General features: G+C 42.0%; 1 protein-coding gene across 8 annotated transcripts in view; it reads right to left on the bottom strand.

Moving 5' to 3' along the window:
* TMTC4 (transmembrane O-mannosyltransferase targeting cadherins 4) overlaps positions 1–16,047 on the bottom strand; it is a 71,945-nt gene that overhangs the window by 32,067 nt on the left and 23,831 nt on the right. For all 8 annotated transcript variants that reach the window (XR_012627597.1, XR_012627598.1, XM_074859344.1 and 5 more), the window contains 2 exons: positions 6,716–6,813; positions 4,544–4,636 (listed from right to left, as the gene is read on the bottom strand). Coding sequence is in view for 6 of the 8 variants with exons in the window: in XM_074859344.1 (XP_074715445.1) it covers positions 4,544–4,636; positions 6,716–6,813 (191 nt within the window). In the remaining 2 variants the exon portion in view is untranslated. The remainder of the gene's footprint in view (positions 1–4,543; positions 4,637–6,715; positions 6,814–16,047) is intronic.

The following is a 16,047-nucleotide window of genomic DNA, read 5'->3' as shown; positions in this document are numbered from 1 at the left end:
CCTGTGCATTTTTGCTATTAGAGTTGACATTTTTATTATTTTTGCAGTTACTAGAAAGCTCTCAAATATTACTATGGTTTCATTGACTAATTGCAAAATATTTTTTGCAAACATTTTCATTTCCTTCTCAATCAGAAAACCTTTTTATTCAAGAAGTCTCTCATCTACAAATCCTCAGTAATTCTATAGCTGATGTAATTTTACACAGCAATCTGTGATAGGGAATTTGAGCAGAATACAGCCTTTAGTATATGGCATATTAAATTGATCTATATTTTCTTTTTAAAATGGAGGATGGTTACTTTGTGAACTTTGTTTTAAATAGCTATATCCAGTTGACTGCTTATCATGGAAAGTTTTTGTCCACTTAGGTCTCTCTAGAGGTAGAATTACATGCATACAACAAGCAAACTGCATAGTTAGAAACTGGGAGGAATTAGAAACTGAATTAAAATTTCCACAATCGCTAATGTGATTAAAAAGCTAATGACAGACAGGCACTAAATGACTTTGGTCAGGCTCAAATTACCCAAGATATACAAAAAATTGTGTTTTATCTACATTAACTCAGTTGATTTACATCACGTACTTTACAATATACACTTTAGGGTCTAAAGAAGGCAATTCACACAAAGCATAGAGAAGTGACATCACAGAAGCTAAATTTGACAGACTTTTCCATTTTTTCCTCCATGAAGATAACACATATTCACCAAGCACACATCAGTTTCATAAATGAAAAGAAAACCACTGCATACTGTAGAGGTTCTTCAAGCTTCACCAGTAGAGACTGGAAACAGAATCATCAGTAACTGTAATGATATCCCTGTCACAGTTTTGAGATGTAAATCCAAGCTTCCGTATCCAGTTATCAAATGGTAACTATGGATTTTTACATGGAAGAGTTGACTGGATCCTAAAAAATATGGTCATGTGATCTCCAGTATTAGCTTTCCTTTTTTCCCACCTTCCTCCCTTAGTCTGCTCTGCTTCTATTACCTTTAAAAACCTACTGATAGTTATACATGATCAGTTCTATGTCCTCTGTGGGAACTAGCACACTGATTATTATTACCTATTATTGCAATATCCTGATTAGAAAGCACCATCATAATTATTTAGGAGATCAATATTAGTTATTTCTGAAGACTTAAAAAAAAAGTAGGCTTACTGTACAAAGACAGAGATCCAACAGCACCCTGGCTGAAGATACTTATTCTCTAAAATGATGAGTCAAGTTTAAAAGCAATATTCAGATGGGTTTTTAATATTTGTAGTTGACAATGGAGTCATCATAAAATATTTAACTGAATGCCTAAGGATAAAGAAGTTTGTAATGTTGATTTTACATAAGTTAGCCTTTGTGCTCAAATAGTTACTTCTACCTTACACATCTCGGTAACCAAAGTCACTACAATTAGGATTATAGGAAAACCATTCCTAAAAACTGCTTTTGGAAGAGAATTGTGCTATGAAGGAAGACAATATAATGACAATTTGTAACTGCCTTATGACAGAATAACTACACAAAACCTTATCCCAGGCTTCATTTCTTTTAACAGTACATGCAGGTTCTTAAAGGCTGGATTTCACAAATCACCACAAAATCTCTTAGTAGGTAGAATTTTAAAAGTGGAATAAGTGTTATCGTATCATCTTTGATTTAGAGTTAACTGAAATCTGGCATGAAATTGAAACCTGTCTCAATCAAGAAGAAAAAAAATCTGCAAGTAGGAAAATTTAAGATCTGTCTTTCAACAAAACAAAACAAATCTTAGGTACAAAAACCTGTTCTGCTCTTTTCATGGAAATGTAGGTGGCAGGAGCTAAAATGAATTACTTCTATTAAAAGAAGAAGAAGAAGGCACATTTGATGTTTTCTACAACCACAGCTGTTTAAAAGTCACAAAATGGAAGCATGATGCTTTGAGCTTTTCATGCTTAAAAGAGCAATACTCCAAAAAGATTTAACTCTGACACATTCCACAAAGTCACAGAATGGTTTGGGTTGGAAGGGACCTCTAAACATCATCTAGTTCCAACCCCCCTGCCATGGGCAGGGACACCTTCCACTAGACCAGGTTGCTCAAAGCCCCGTCCAACCTGGCCTTGAACACTGCCAGGGAGGGGGCAGCCACAGCTTCTCTGGGCAACTTGTTCCAGTGTCTCACCACCCTCATTATAAAGAATTTATTACTGGTCAAACACTGGAACAGGCTTCCTAGAGAGGTGGTCAATGCCCCAAGCCTGTCAATGTTTAAGAGGCATTTGGACAATGCCCTCAACAACATGCTTTAACTTTTACTCAGCCCTGAAGTAGTCAGGCAGTTGGACTAGATGATCGCTGTAGGTCCCTTCCAACTGAAAAGGTTGTATTCTATTTTATTCAATCTAAATCTACTCTCTTTCAGTTTAAAACCATTGCCCCTTGTCCTATCCCTTCAGGCCCTGGTAAAAAGTCTCTCTCCATCTTTCTTATAAGTCCCTTTTATATACTGAAAGGCTGCAATAAGGTCTCCTGGAGCCTTCTCTTCTCCAGGCTGAACAATCCCAACTCTCTCAGCCTGTCCTCACAAGGGAGGTGCTCCAGCCCCCTGACCATTTTTGTCGCCCTCCTCTGGACCCGCTCTAACAGGTCCATCCATGTCTTCCATCCACCCCAGAGCTGAACACAGTACTCCAGGTGGGGTCTCACAAGAGCAGAGTGGAGGGGAAGAAATCACCTCCTTCGACCTGCTGGCCATGCTTCTTTTTATGCAGCCCAGGATATGGTTGGCTTTCTGGGATGCAAGCTCACACTGCAGGCTCATACCCAATTTTTCATCCCCCCCTATCCCCAAGTTCTCTGCAGGGCTGATCTCAATCCATTCATCCCCCAGACTGTACTGATATTGGGGATTGCCCTGACCCAGGTGCAGGACCTTGCGCTTGGCCTTGTTGAACTTCATAAGGTTCACATTGTCCCACTTCTCAAGCCTGTCAGGGTCCCTCTGGATGGCATCCCTTCCCTCAACTGCACCACACAGCTTGGTGTTGTTGGCAAACTTGCTGAGAGTGCAATCAATCCCACTATCTCTGTCACTGATGAAGACTTTAAATAGTATTGGTCCGAGTATGGACCCTTGAGGACACCACTCATTACAGTTTCCACTTGGACATTGAGCCATTGACTGTAATTCTTTGGATGCAGACATCCAGCCAATTCATTATCCATCTAACAGTCCATCAGTCAAACCCATATCTCTCCATTTTAGTGGCAAAAATGCTGTGGGGGATCATATCAAAGGCATGATCTCCCCTTGGTGAAGCAATGCTGGCTGTCCCTAATCTCCTCCCTGTCTTTCATACATTTTGACATAACTTCCAAGAGGATTTGTTCCATGATTTTACCAGGCACTGATGTGCAGCTGACTGGCCACTTATTCCCGGGGTCCTCCTTATTACCTTTTATTTCTGTCACTTTAATTCTGAACTGGCTCTGCTTTAGTCCCCTCAGCTCCTGACTCTTTCCTTGTCATATGCTAGTTGACGTTACTCTCATTATACAGCAAAATTCTCCAGCATTCCTATTTGTTGCCTGAAATACTCCTGCACCCCTCACTTAGCTGTTCTTGGTCAAATCTACTGTTTCAGTTCTAGAGATTCCACTTTCACTGATTTCCTCCTGCAATTCCTCACTTCACTCTTTACAAAGGAATTTAAAAGCCCCAAGGACTTGTGCTACTCAGAAACATGAGCAAGACTTCTCTGCAGTGAAACCACTGATTGATGCAAAGTACAATGAATATTCCTTTGCCTTGCTGAACCTTGGATGGGAGAGGCAAATGATTTAATTGTTGAACAGTAGTGATGTTCCAGTAGGGTGTTGGTCTATTTGGCTGCTATCAATCATTCACCTGAGGCTGTTTGTTTCTGTGATTTGTATGACAGTGCAAATACTAGGTGCCAGATTCCACTTGAGCCAATACTAGGTAAAGTGATATCAACAAAAGTCAGGAATTCTATCCTTAGTGACTATCAGTGCTTACATATTTTTTCTTTTAAACTCCCAAGCTACTAGGAACTGTCTCCTGTTTGGTAATTTGTATTCTGAAAAAAACAGCGTAATACTTTAGTGGGATTAGCAAAGCAGGTGTAATTTTTTTTTAATGTACTTTTTCAAATGTCTATCTTATTTGAGAAGCTGAATAAATCTCTCTCTCTTTACTCTGACCAAACTGTGTTAAACAACCATTTCAGATGTCTATCTACTGACCCTGAAGAACTTGTTGCATCAAGCAGTCAGCTCTTGCACACCATATTTTTAACATACTGTTGAGAGAAGCGTGGAATGGATTTCACTACCCAGTGCAATTCTAATGCTATCCCATTACTACTCATGTTGCTGCAAAGATGTCATAGCACATTGATTTACTAGGCTGACTGAAAATACCTCTATGGTTTTTTTTTAATTCTCAACAACAAAACTGTCACAAGTTGTACCTTTGTCTTTTAGTATATGACTGACTGAATGGCCAGAATAACAAAACCTCTGAGGACTCACCTCCAGTGACTTGTCCTTATGTAGTAACTTTTGAATAAGCTCCAAAACATTTAGCTTGTTAATCACCAGTGCATCAAACACTGCATTCAAACCCTAAGCAACCAAGAGAAAAATAAGAGCATAAGATGGAGCAGCTAACCACAAATATGTTTTTATTTACATACATCTTAAATTCCACTTTTACCATGAGTTATTGCACATCTTAATTCTGATTCCAAACAAGTAGAGAGATATGTTGGTAGTAATGATGGCAGAATGGTAAAATGAGAACCAGAGCTCAGATGAGTAGAATATACTGTCACTGTAATGGGGATTTTCCTGCTACATGGAATAGCCCTTTGGGGAGTATCATGTACCAGCAAGCTAGACCCCATATGCATGGTCGCAACAGTATTCTGCGCTCTGTCTTCTTTCCCAAATGTTCTACAGTGTAAATGCTGTGGTCAAAAGGTAAGTTTCTTTAAGCCTTCTACTTATTTTTTGCTGTGCAGCATGGTATCTTTTGACTGTCACATTTCAGAAATACTATTTTTAAAGGGTACATAAATTGTCACAACAAACAAACAAAGGCTCAGAAAGATGTAACAGAGGTATCAGGCTTGCTTTTCTTGAAATTACACCAATATACACAGTGAAAGTTGCTGGAAAAAAAAAGCATAGTTCTATGTGACATCAGCCACTACACATAAAACTAAGCATATTCAGTGCTTTGCAGGACTACACTTGCACATACTACCCCCAAGCAAGCAACCAAAATGTACCCAGAGATAATTCTGTTGAGGTGACCAGCAAAATCCAACTTTAACATTTTCCCTTCAATGTTTCAGCAATCACCAACCATGACAATCCTTGAATATTTAGCCTATATTGTAATAACTTTGGAAATTACCTCAGTGTTCTAAAGACTAAATGGAAAAAAGACAGTAAAAATAGTTCCATGTGAGGCAAAGAGTTAGTACACTGGGAGGCCACAAGTCTCTTTCTAACAGTCAAAGGGAGAAGACAGAAGATAGGTTAGAGAGTGGTGTGGTTCCATGTAGAAAGGCCGCCTGGCAGTTAAAAGTCTTTTGGCTCACTTGCATGGAAATAGGAAAGCAAGAATCCTGCCAAAAGATACATTCAGCCTACAAGTAATCTTTAAATGTCTGATTTATCCCTTCATCCCTCTGACCCATGCTCCTCAGCACAACAATAAACATAATCGTCCAAGCAATGCAACAGCAAACAAATACAAAACCCAGATCCAGTAACAATTCTGCACCTGCAAGCTCACATAATTACTTCATACCACTGAAGGAAATGATCACACCACGTTTTAAGAGAATTCCTTATGTTTTCCTTACAAACACCTTTGAAAAATACATCACTCTACAAACATCTATCCAAAAATAATGTCTTAAAGCAAGAAGTTTTCTGTAATTTCTTCTCTGTTTTTTCCTAGCAAGGACAAGAGAGTCCTTGCTGCAAAGAATTCTTCTGATTCTGTTGCTTTATCCGTGTCAGTTAAAGCTATAAATCAAATTTCTTTGCAAAGATATATGGCTATATAAAAGGTAAGAATCACAGATGTAGCATTTCAGGTGGCTGATTTGGTCACCCAAAACAGAATGCCTTCACTGAAGTAATAAAAAGCAACAGCACAGTGAACATGAACAGTAACTATATCTGTTTGCATTGGCAGATCCTTAAATAAAGGACAGGAGGAAGAGATTCAGTATTAGAAATGCATAAACAATGACCCTACTTCTAACTGTTCACAAAAGCAAGAGGATGGAGCTTCTAAAAATGCTCTCCCCCAGTTATAGCTTTGTTCATAAGCCTTCAACAAGAGGTTTGTAGTCCTGCTATCTCAACAATTACATTCAAAAAACAAGGCCAATGAATGTGATATGCATTGAAACTAACACTGTAAATCTTTTAAATTTTGCAAAAAATGAACAGATATATGCAACCTGCTTACAAAAGATAAAATGAAGAATTCCAACAGATTGGCAGGGATACAATCAAGACAGATTTACTAGAATACTACTTTTTGTCAACATTAGCTATTTTTCTGAACAGAAAAAAAAGGTGTGCATGCAATTAGCTGTGGAGAAGATTCATCTCTGTAGGCTTTATAACTGCACCTGACAGATGCTGAGGTCAAAATTCAGTCAATAAGAGGATTCTTACCAGTATTGTAATTCCTTGTTCTTTGCACAGCATGGCCACTGCACCTAGGATAACACTCACCAGCACCCAGAATATAGAAAAATTATGTCCTTCCTTATCTGTCAAGATAAAGCATGCCATCACATTAGGTTTATACATTTAAAGGTAAAGTTAGAAATCTAAATTAAAATTAGAATTTTAAAAATATACAGCATTTAATCTCACAATCTTTTCTATCAGTCAAGATCTGCATACACAGACTTAAAAAGCATAGGACACCTCCTGCAATATGCTGGCATTTGTCCCTTTATTGAAGTCATTTTCTAGTCTCAGAGACATTAGAAATCTTCCTATTTGCTAGACGTTTTAGCCAGATTAATTAGAATAGCAGAAGCTTCACACAGTTTCCACAATTCATGATCTGCAAAGGTTAATCTCCAAGACACATTTACCATCTTTAGCTAGAGCTCTATCATTACTGGCCACTCTCTTCCAAGCTACCATAAGAACAAGAAATTCTTTCTAACGGTTACACATGAAGTATCACACACGCAAACTGTTTTAACTGTAGTCTAATCTACAAAGGCACAATGAGCTGCTTCTCCAGGGCTACTGCATTTAGCAAGTACCTCATGTCATTTCATTAGCACTGCAATGGAATGCCACGGAGCTCAAAAATTTCAGCATCTGAGCAGAGAAGCAGTTAGTTCTTGCACTCAGGAAGCAGTTTTACAGCAGGGTGAGGAACTCTGGGGTTAAGAGATCAAGAGTAACTACAGCTTCTACTCAAAGAAAGAGTCTTTAAAGACTGCACCATGTAGCTGATTTTGGGTACTACAAGCAGGCATTTCTGAGATTATTATAACAATAAGCCCTACTTAGCCAAGGTACTATCACACACAGAGTACATGGGCACTTCACATAAAAACGTATCTGTCGCAACCTCTACTCCACAGGTGCACGCAACAGAGGGAAGCACTCTGCCCATTCAGAGGCAGTTTCTTGATTCAAGCAACATGGGCTCTACAGGCATCACAAGAATCAATCTTTAACTTGGCACGTGAAAAAACAAAGTTAAACTCCACATTCATTAACTGAATCCTTTTCCTACTTTCCTTGATCTCTAGAGCAGTTCTTCCCTACTGCTAATGCAGGTTTGACCCTCAGTACTTAAACAGAACTGCAAAAATGGTCTATGGAAAGGATAAATGGAAGAATTAAGATGAATTTCACCAGAAGTAGGCACCGACACCTAAACTAGTATACTAGGCTTCCTTTCTAACTGGTTGAGAGAAGGGGATACCTTTAGGGATTAAGTTAACTAATTAAATGTAGTCAACCGTTCAAAGAAGTAGCACTCTCTTCACTGATTATAAACGGAAACTGATATACTAGCTCAGATGTTTTTGGGTCAAATGCAAACCATAACCACAAGTGTGAAAAAGACCTGCTGACATTGGCCTGCTCTCTCATTGTGAAGCAGACTAAGAGAGGAAGTCAGGTAAGACTGCCAGGAGGCCTGCATGGATGAACAAGGAGGTCCTGGACAAGCTCAAACACAAAAAGGAAGCCTACAGAGGGTGGAAGCAAGGACAGATAATCTGGGAGAAATACAGAGAAACTGTCCGAGCAGCCAGGGATCAGGTTAGGAAGGCCAAAGCCCTGAGAGAATTAAATGTGGCCAGGGATGTCAAGGGCAACGAGAAAAGCATTTACAGGTACGTTGGTGATAAAACAAAGACTAGGGAAAAATTTCCCTCTCCAGAAGGAAACAGGAGACCTGGTCACCTGGGATATGGTGAAGGCTGAGGTAGTCAATGACTTTTTTGCCTGAGTCTTCACCAACAAGGGCTCCAGTCACACTGCCCAAGTCGCAGAAGGTAAAGGCAGGGACTGGGAGAATGAAGAACCGCCCACTGTAGGAGAAGATCAGGTTTGAGACCATCTAAGGAACCTGAAGGTGCACAAGTCCATGGGACCTGATGAGATGCATCCGCAGGTCCTGAGAGAACTGGCAGATGAAGTGGCTAAGCCACTATTCATCATATCTGAGAAGTCGTGGCAGTCCAGCGAAGTTCCCACTGACTGGAAAAGGGCAAATATAGCTCCCATTTTTTAAAAGGGAAAAAAGGAAGACCTAGGGAAACACAGGCCAGTCAGTCTCACCTCTGTGCCCAGCAAGATCCTGGAGCAGATCCTCCTGGAAACTATGCTAAGGCAGACGGAAAATAAGGAGGTGATTGGTGACAGCCAACACGGCTTCACTAAGGACAAATCGCTCCTGACAAATTTGGTGGCCTTCCACGATGGGGTTACACTGTTGGTGAACAAGGGAAGAGCAACTGACATCATCTAACTGGACTTGTGCAAAGCATTTGACACTGTCCCTCACAACATCCTTGTCTCTAAATTGGAGAGACATGGATTTGATGGATGGATCACTCAGTGGGTAAGGAATTGGCTGGACGGTCACACTCAAACACTTGTGGTCAATGGCTCGATGTCCAAGTAGAAAGCAGTGACAAGTGGTGTTCCTCGGGGCTTGGTGTTGGGACCGGCGCTGTTTAACATCTTTGTTGGCGACATGGACAGCGGGATTGAGCGCACCCTCAGCAAGTTTGCCGATGACACCAAGCTGTGTGGTGCGCTTGACACGCTGGAGGGAAGGGATGTGCCATCCAGAGGGACCTGGACAGGCTGGAGAGGTGGGAAAATGTGAACCTTATGAAGTTCAACAGGGCCAAATGCAAGGTCCTGCACGCAGGTCAGGGCAATCCCCAATATCAGTACAGTCTGGGGGATGAATGGATTGAGATCAGCCCTGCAGAGAAAATCCTGGGGGTACTGGTGGATAGAAAACTGAATATGAGCCAGCAATGTGTGCTTGCAGCCCAGAAAGTCAACCATATCCTGGGCTGCATCAAGAGAAGTGTGGCCAGCATGTCGAGGGAGGTGATTCTCCTCCTCTACTCTGCTCTCGTGAGACCCCACCTGGAGTACTGTGTCCAGCTCTGGGGTCCTCAACATAAGAAGGACATGGACCTGTTGGAGCGGGTCCAGAGGAGGGACATGAAGATGATAAGGGGGCTGGAGCATTTCCCTTATGAGGACAGGCTGAGAGAGTTGAGGTTATTCAGCCAGGAAAAGGGAAAGGCTCTGGGAGACCTTCTAGCAGCCTTCCAGTATACTTAAAGGGGGCCTACAGGAAAGATGGGGAGGGACTCTTTATCAGGGAGTGTAGTGATAGGACGAGGGGTAATGGTTTTAAAGAGTGTAGATTTAGATTAGATATTAGGAAGAGATTCTTTAATGTGAGGGTGGTGAGACACTGGAACAGGCTGCCCAGTGAAGCTGTGGATGTCCCCTCCCTGGCAGTGTTCAAGGCCAGGTTGGACGGGGCTTTGAGCAACCTGGTCTAGTGGAAGGTGTCCCTGCCCATGGCAGGGGGGTTGGAACTAGATGATCTTTAAGGTCCCTTCCAACCCAAACCATTCTATGATTCTATGACATTTCTATTGTGGCATAGAGCAGAAGACTTCATAAAAATATGTGGAAGAACATGTTTTGAGTTTGCTTCTAGCAGTCCTTTCTTACCCAAGATTTAAAGCTTCAGAGTGAATGCTAAGATGTTTGAGATTCATCACTGCAATACCTAGTAAGCAGTTGTTCCTTTTCCCTCTGCTCCAAATTATGTCCTCACAGGTGAGGTGAGACTTAACATCAGAGGTGCAGATGTTATAAAGTTAAAAGAAAGCTTTCTGAATGAAAGAAGTCATACACAAAAATACCAGAAACAAAACACGGAAATACAAAATACAGAATGACTAAAGTAAAGAAACATTGCAACAATAAAAAAAATGCAATGAAGATTATCCAGTTCACATCAGTTATACAGAAGAACATGATTACAATTCATGGAGGAAGTGACTTCAAAATTCATTCTAAGAGTATTGCTAAGAATAAAAGGAATGTCCTAAATATATCCCTTGGACTCTTCAGACTGCAATACAACAGACTCTTCAGCCAGTTCTTGAAATTTTTGAATTTTTTAGATTGTGGGTTTTTTTTGTTTGTTTGTTTGTTTGTTTTTTTAATGTAGAAATAAACTCACTGAGAGAATGCAAAGATGGAAGGCAAACTAATTGACTGTGTTCACAAAATGACAGTCATTCTTAGTGAGTGTAAAAGAGAGAACAGTGAACAAAGCCAATGAACTTCACTAAGTTTACTGAAGTATACTTTCTTCTCCTGAGAGACTTCTTCCCATAATGAATTTCTGGCAGAAAGAAGTCAGAACAACTAAGTACTTCCCAGAGAAGCAGTATTCAGTACACAAACTACTTTAACATGGAACACAGTGGGAAGCATATATAGTAAGAGACCAAGTGAAAATTCACAAATGCTTTGATGATTTGAAACGTAAGAGTAGTAGGAAAAATGGAACTAGATCAAATTATCAAGGACACGTGTAGCAGCAGCAGACTCATACAGAAACAAATTCAGAAAGGTCACATCACAAAATGAGAAAAGGTAATGTATGTAAAGAACAAACCCCACAATTCCATAGATATATTAGTAAGAAGAAGAGCAGCAAGGAAGTACTTATTCCAATACTGAGTAGGAAGGAAAATGGACAATGCCAAGAAAACAGAAGCATTCTATGCCTTTTTGCTTCATTTTTTCCACAAAGAGGTCAGCTGCAATCAGATGGCAAGCACAACACAAGCAGAAAGGGAGCAAAAACAAAAGGAAAAATAGTGAACTACAAGACACAGAATTTATAGAGAACTTAATCTGTTTTAAATTACAGTTGGTTAAATTCACTCCAACAGGTCCTACACAACCCAGAGCAATCTCAACTGCTATCTCTGAGAAGTCATGAAAAACATAAGAATCCAGAAGCTTGAAATGAAATAAAACAATGCCTACATGCCTACTTTTAAAGAGGAAGAGGGATACAAAAGGATAAGCTAAAGAAACAAAGCTAAGCTGACTGGTCAAAATTACCCAGAAAAAAACCCACTTAGACAAAGTATTTTCTAGGTGACCCTCTGAAATATAAAAGGATGTGATTGTTTGCCACAAACATATTTTAGCCATTTATATCAAACTAAGTATAATTTCTGACTTGGATAGAAGAAAAAAGGGCCTTCCCAATGAAAGTAAAACTGTACACATCCTATACCTTGACTTCACAAAGGCATGAGAATACCACGGGAGACAGTGTGAACTATGTCAGAAAAAATATGGGCTGCATGAAGTGGTTATAGAATGGGTACAAATAGCAGCTGGAAGACTACACTAGGAGTAGTAGAGAGCTTATTGTGAAAAATGTAAAGATACATTCTGGATTAGGTCTTTCCTTTGTCTGGCTCTGATAATTTTAAAAATTTAGCTGGAATTTTTAAGGAATAAGGAATATGCTGATTAAGTCCAGGGAGGTGCTGCCAGGCTGCAATGGCCAGGAAGCATACTAAGGACAAGTTAGAATTCCATTGACAAACTGGAGAAATGGTCTAGCAAAAAAAAAAAAAAAACATAAAAAAAAAAATCAAATGCCATTCCATAGACACACATTCAAAGTTGTGCAGAAACAGATCTGTCTTCTTATGAACATCCCAAGTCTCAGACACCAGGAATGTCTCAGCATGTCAAGTGTAGCCAGGCTTAAGCATGGACTCTCAAAGATGGTAAAAGAACCCAACAAAAGAGAAATAATGAGGGACCCATAATGAGGATCTTACGGAAGACGGTGTCAAAGGTCTGGTCTTTAGTAAAGCCTTTTACACAGTCTCCCATAAGATTCTCATAGAGAAGTTGTTCATGTACAGGCTGGATGTGCAGACAGTGAGGTGGACTGAAAACTGGCTGAATGGCTTGGTCCAGAGGGTGGTGATCAGTGGCACAAAGTCTAATTGGAGGCCAGTAACTATCAGTGTACCCCAGTCCAATCCTGCTCAACATCTCCGTTAATGATCTGGATGATGGGGCAGAGTGCACCCTCAGCAAGTTTGCAGATGACACCAAACTGGGAGGAGTGGCTGATATGCCAGACGGTCATGATGCCATCCAGAGGGGACCTTGACAGGCTGGAGAAAGGGGCTGGCAGGAACCTCATGCTGTTCAACAAGGGGAAGTGCAAAATCCTGCACCTGGAGAGGAACAAGCTCAGGCACCAGTACATGCTGGGTCTGACCGCCTGGAAAGCAGATTGGCAGAAAAGCTCCTGAGGGTCCTGGAGAACACCAAGTTGAACAAAAGCCAGCAATGTGCCCTTGCAGGAAAGAGGACTAATGGTATTCTGGGCAGCAATACACAAAATATTGCCAGCAGGTCAAGGTAGAAGATGCCTTTCCTTTACTCTGCACTGATGAGGCCACATCTGGAGTACCGTGTCCAGTTCTGGGCTCCCCAGTACACAAGAGCCACAGACATGCTTGAGTGAGCCCAACGAAGGGCCAATAAGATGAAGGGACTGGAGCATGTCCCCTGTGAGGAAGGGCTGAGAGAGCTGGGATTGTTCAGCCTGGAAAAGAGAAGGCTCAAGGGGGATCTCATCAATGTACATAAACACCTGCAGAAAGGGTGCAAAGAGGACACAGACAGGCTCTTTTCAGTGGTGCCCAGTGACAGGACGAGAGAAAACACGCACGAACTGAAACACAGGAGGTGCTGTCTGAACGTCAGGAAACACTTTTTTACTGTGAGCGTGACAGAGCACTGGCACAGGTTGCGCAGATGTTGTGAAGCCTCCATCCTTGGAGATACTCTAAAGTCATCTGGACATGGTCCTGGACAACTGGCTCAAAGTGACCCTGCTTAAGCAGGTCAGCACGGGTGACCTCCAGAGGTCCCTTCCACCTCAACCGTTTTGTGATTCATATATAGAATAGTAATATTATGAAAATTCATCAGTGAATTCATCAAAGAGAAAGAATTTCAATTATGAAACATTTTCTCTTGTGCTTGTTCCTGGGTCAACAGACACAACACCTCCCACCCCCCTCAACTGCAGAAATCTCAGTAAACTAGACTGCAAAAGATACAAAAGACTGTCATTCAGCAATGCCTTCAATCTACTTTTTTTTTTTAACAGTGATTTGAAAATGTAAAGCACTGCATAAGTGCTAATTATTATTATGAGATACACACATGCCAACAGAAGTAATCAGTCTAACAAAGCACGTTCCTCTAATACGGCGCTGCTTCCCACCAGAAAAATCTTGTGTCAGAAAATGAAACCAATCTTTCGTTGGCACCTGTGCCTGGTTGAAACTGGTACACCATATTGTGAGTGGGCATTGTGCCACTCTAACAGATGGACAAAATTGTAAGCATGCCAAAGAAACAGAGTACTTGCTTCTTTTTTTTTTAAGCCTGAAAAGTATAGTGTTTCTATACAAAACCAAAAAGCGTTGCTCAGATGGTCCTTCTTAAGGAGTCCGTTAAGTCTGAAAGTTGAGGGGATTCAATGAAATACCTACATAAACCATAAACAATCCATAAGGGCTCCTCCACTAGAGTGCTAGACTGAAGTATAAGCATTCCTACAGCAAGGATGCATATACAGTGTTTTACAGCATGCGTGAGGGGAACCTCAATCCATCCCACTCCTACCAGTTTGATGCCAGTTCCAGCACTAGATGCCCAGAGCCCGGAGAGGGATCAGGGGTCAGCAGAACACCTGAAGAGCAGCACAAAGGAATTCCAGCCACTCCAGCCAGGAAGTCAGCTTCATCAGGGGCCCAACTTAAATGCCTCTATACAGATGCATGTAGCACGGGGAGTAGACAAGAGGAGCTAGAGATGTGCGCACACCTGAAGGGCTACGATCTTACTGGCATCATGGAGGCGTGGTGGGATGGGTCCTATGACTGGAGTGTTGGAATGGAAGGATACCGGTGCTTTAGGAAGGACAGGCAGGGGAGACGAGAGTGGGTGTCACCCTCTATGTCAATGACCAGCTGGAATGCAGGGAGCCCTGACTGGGGATGGACGAGGAGCTGACTGAGAGCTTAGGGGTCAGGATTAAAGGGAGGGCAAAGACAGGTGACATTATAGTGGGTGTCTACTACAGGTCACCTGACCACGAAGAGTGGATGGGGACTGCTATAGACAGATGGGAGCAGCCTCACATTCACAAGCCCTGGTCTTCATCTTCAAACACTCCAATATCTGTTGGAGGGACAACACAGCAGGACACAAGCAACCCAGGAGGTTCCTGAAATGTGCTGGTGATAACTTCCTTCTCCAAGTGATAGAGGAGTCAACAAAGAGAAGTGTTATGCTGGACCTTGTTCTTACCAACAAGAGGGGGCTGGTGGGAAGCATGAAGTTCAAGGGCAGCCTTGGCGGCAGTGACCATGAAACAGTAGAGTTCAAGATCCTTCGGGCAGTGAGGAAGGCATGCCGAAAGCTCGATACCCTGGACTTCAGGAGAGCAGACTTTGGCATCTTCAGGGATCTGCTGGGCAGAGTAGCATGGGATAAAGCCCTGGAGGGAAGAGGGGCCAAGAAAGCTGGTTAATATTCAAGGATCACCTCCTCCAAGCTCAGGAGCGATGCATCCCAACAAAGAGGAAGTCAGGTAAGACTGCCAGGAGGCCTGCATGGATGAACAAGGAGGTCCTCAAACACAAAAAGGAAGCCTACAGAGGGTGGAAGCAAGGACAGATAATCTGGGAGAAATACAGAGAAACTGTCCGAGCAGCCAGGGATCAGGTTAGGAAGGCCAAAGCCCTGAGAGAATTAAATGTGGCCAGGGATGTCAAGGGCAACGAGAAAAGCATTTGCAGGTACGTTGGTGATAAAACAAAGACTAGGGAAAAATTTCCCTCTCCAGAAGGAAACAGGAGACCTGGTCACCTGGGATATGGTGAAGGCTGAGGTATTCAATGACTTTTTTGCCTGAGTCTTCACCAACAAGGGCTCCAGTCACACTGCCCAAGTCGCAGAAGGTAAAGGCAGGGACTGGGAGAATGAAGAACCGCCCACTGTAGGAGAAGATCAGGTTTGAGACCATCTAAGGAACCTGAAGGTGCACAAGTCCATGGGACCTGATGAGATGCATCCGCAGGTCCTGAGAGAACTGGCAGATGAAGTGGCTAAGCCACTGTTCATCATATCTGAGAAGTCGTGGCAGTCCAGCGAAGTTCCCACTGACTGGAAAAGGGCAAATATACCCCCCATCTTTTAAAAGGGAAAAAAGGAAGACCTAGGGAAACACAGGCCAGTCAGTCTCACCTCTGTGCCCAGCAAGATCCTGGAGCAGATCCTCCTGGAGACTATGCTAAGGCAGACGGAAAATAAGGAGGTGATTGGTGACAGCCAACACGGCTTCACTAAGGACAAAT

The sequence above is a fragment of the Strix uralensis genome, chromosome 2, assembly GCF_047716275.1.
Source record: "Strix uralensis isolate ZFMK-TIS-50842 chromosome 2, bStrUra1, whole genome shotgun sequence".
NCBI classification, from domain to species: domain Eukaryota; kingdom Metazoa; phylum Chordata; class Aves; order Strigiformes; family Strigidae; genus Strix; species Strix uralensis.
Note: the sequence above shows the minus strand (reverse complement) of the source record. Positions and strands in the feature narration are given on the sequence as shown.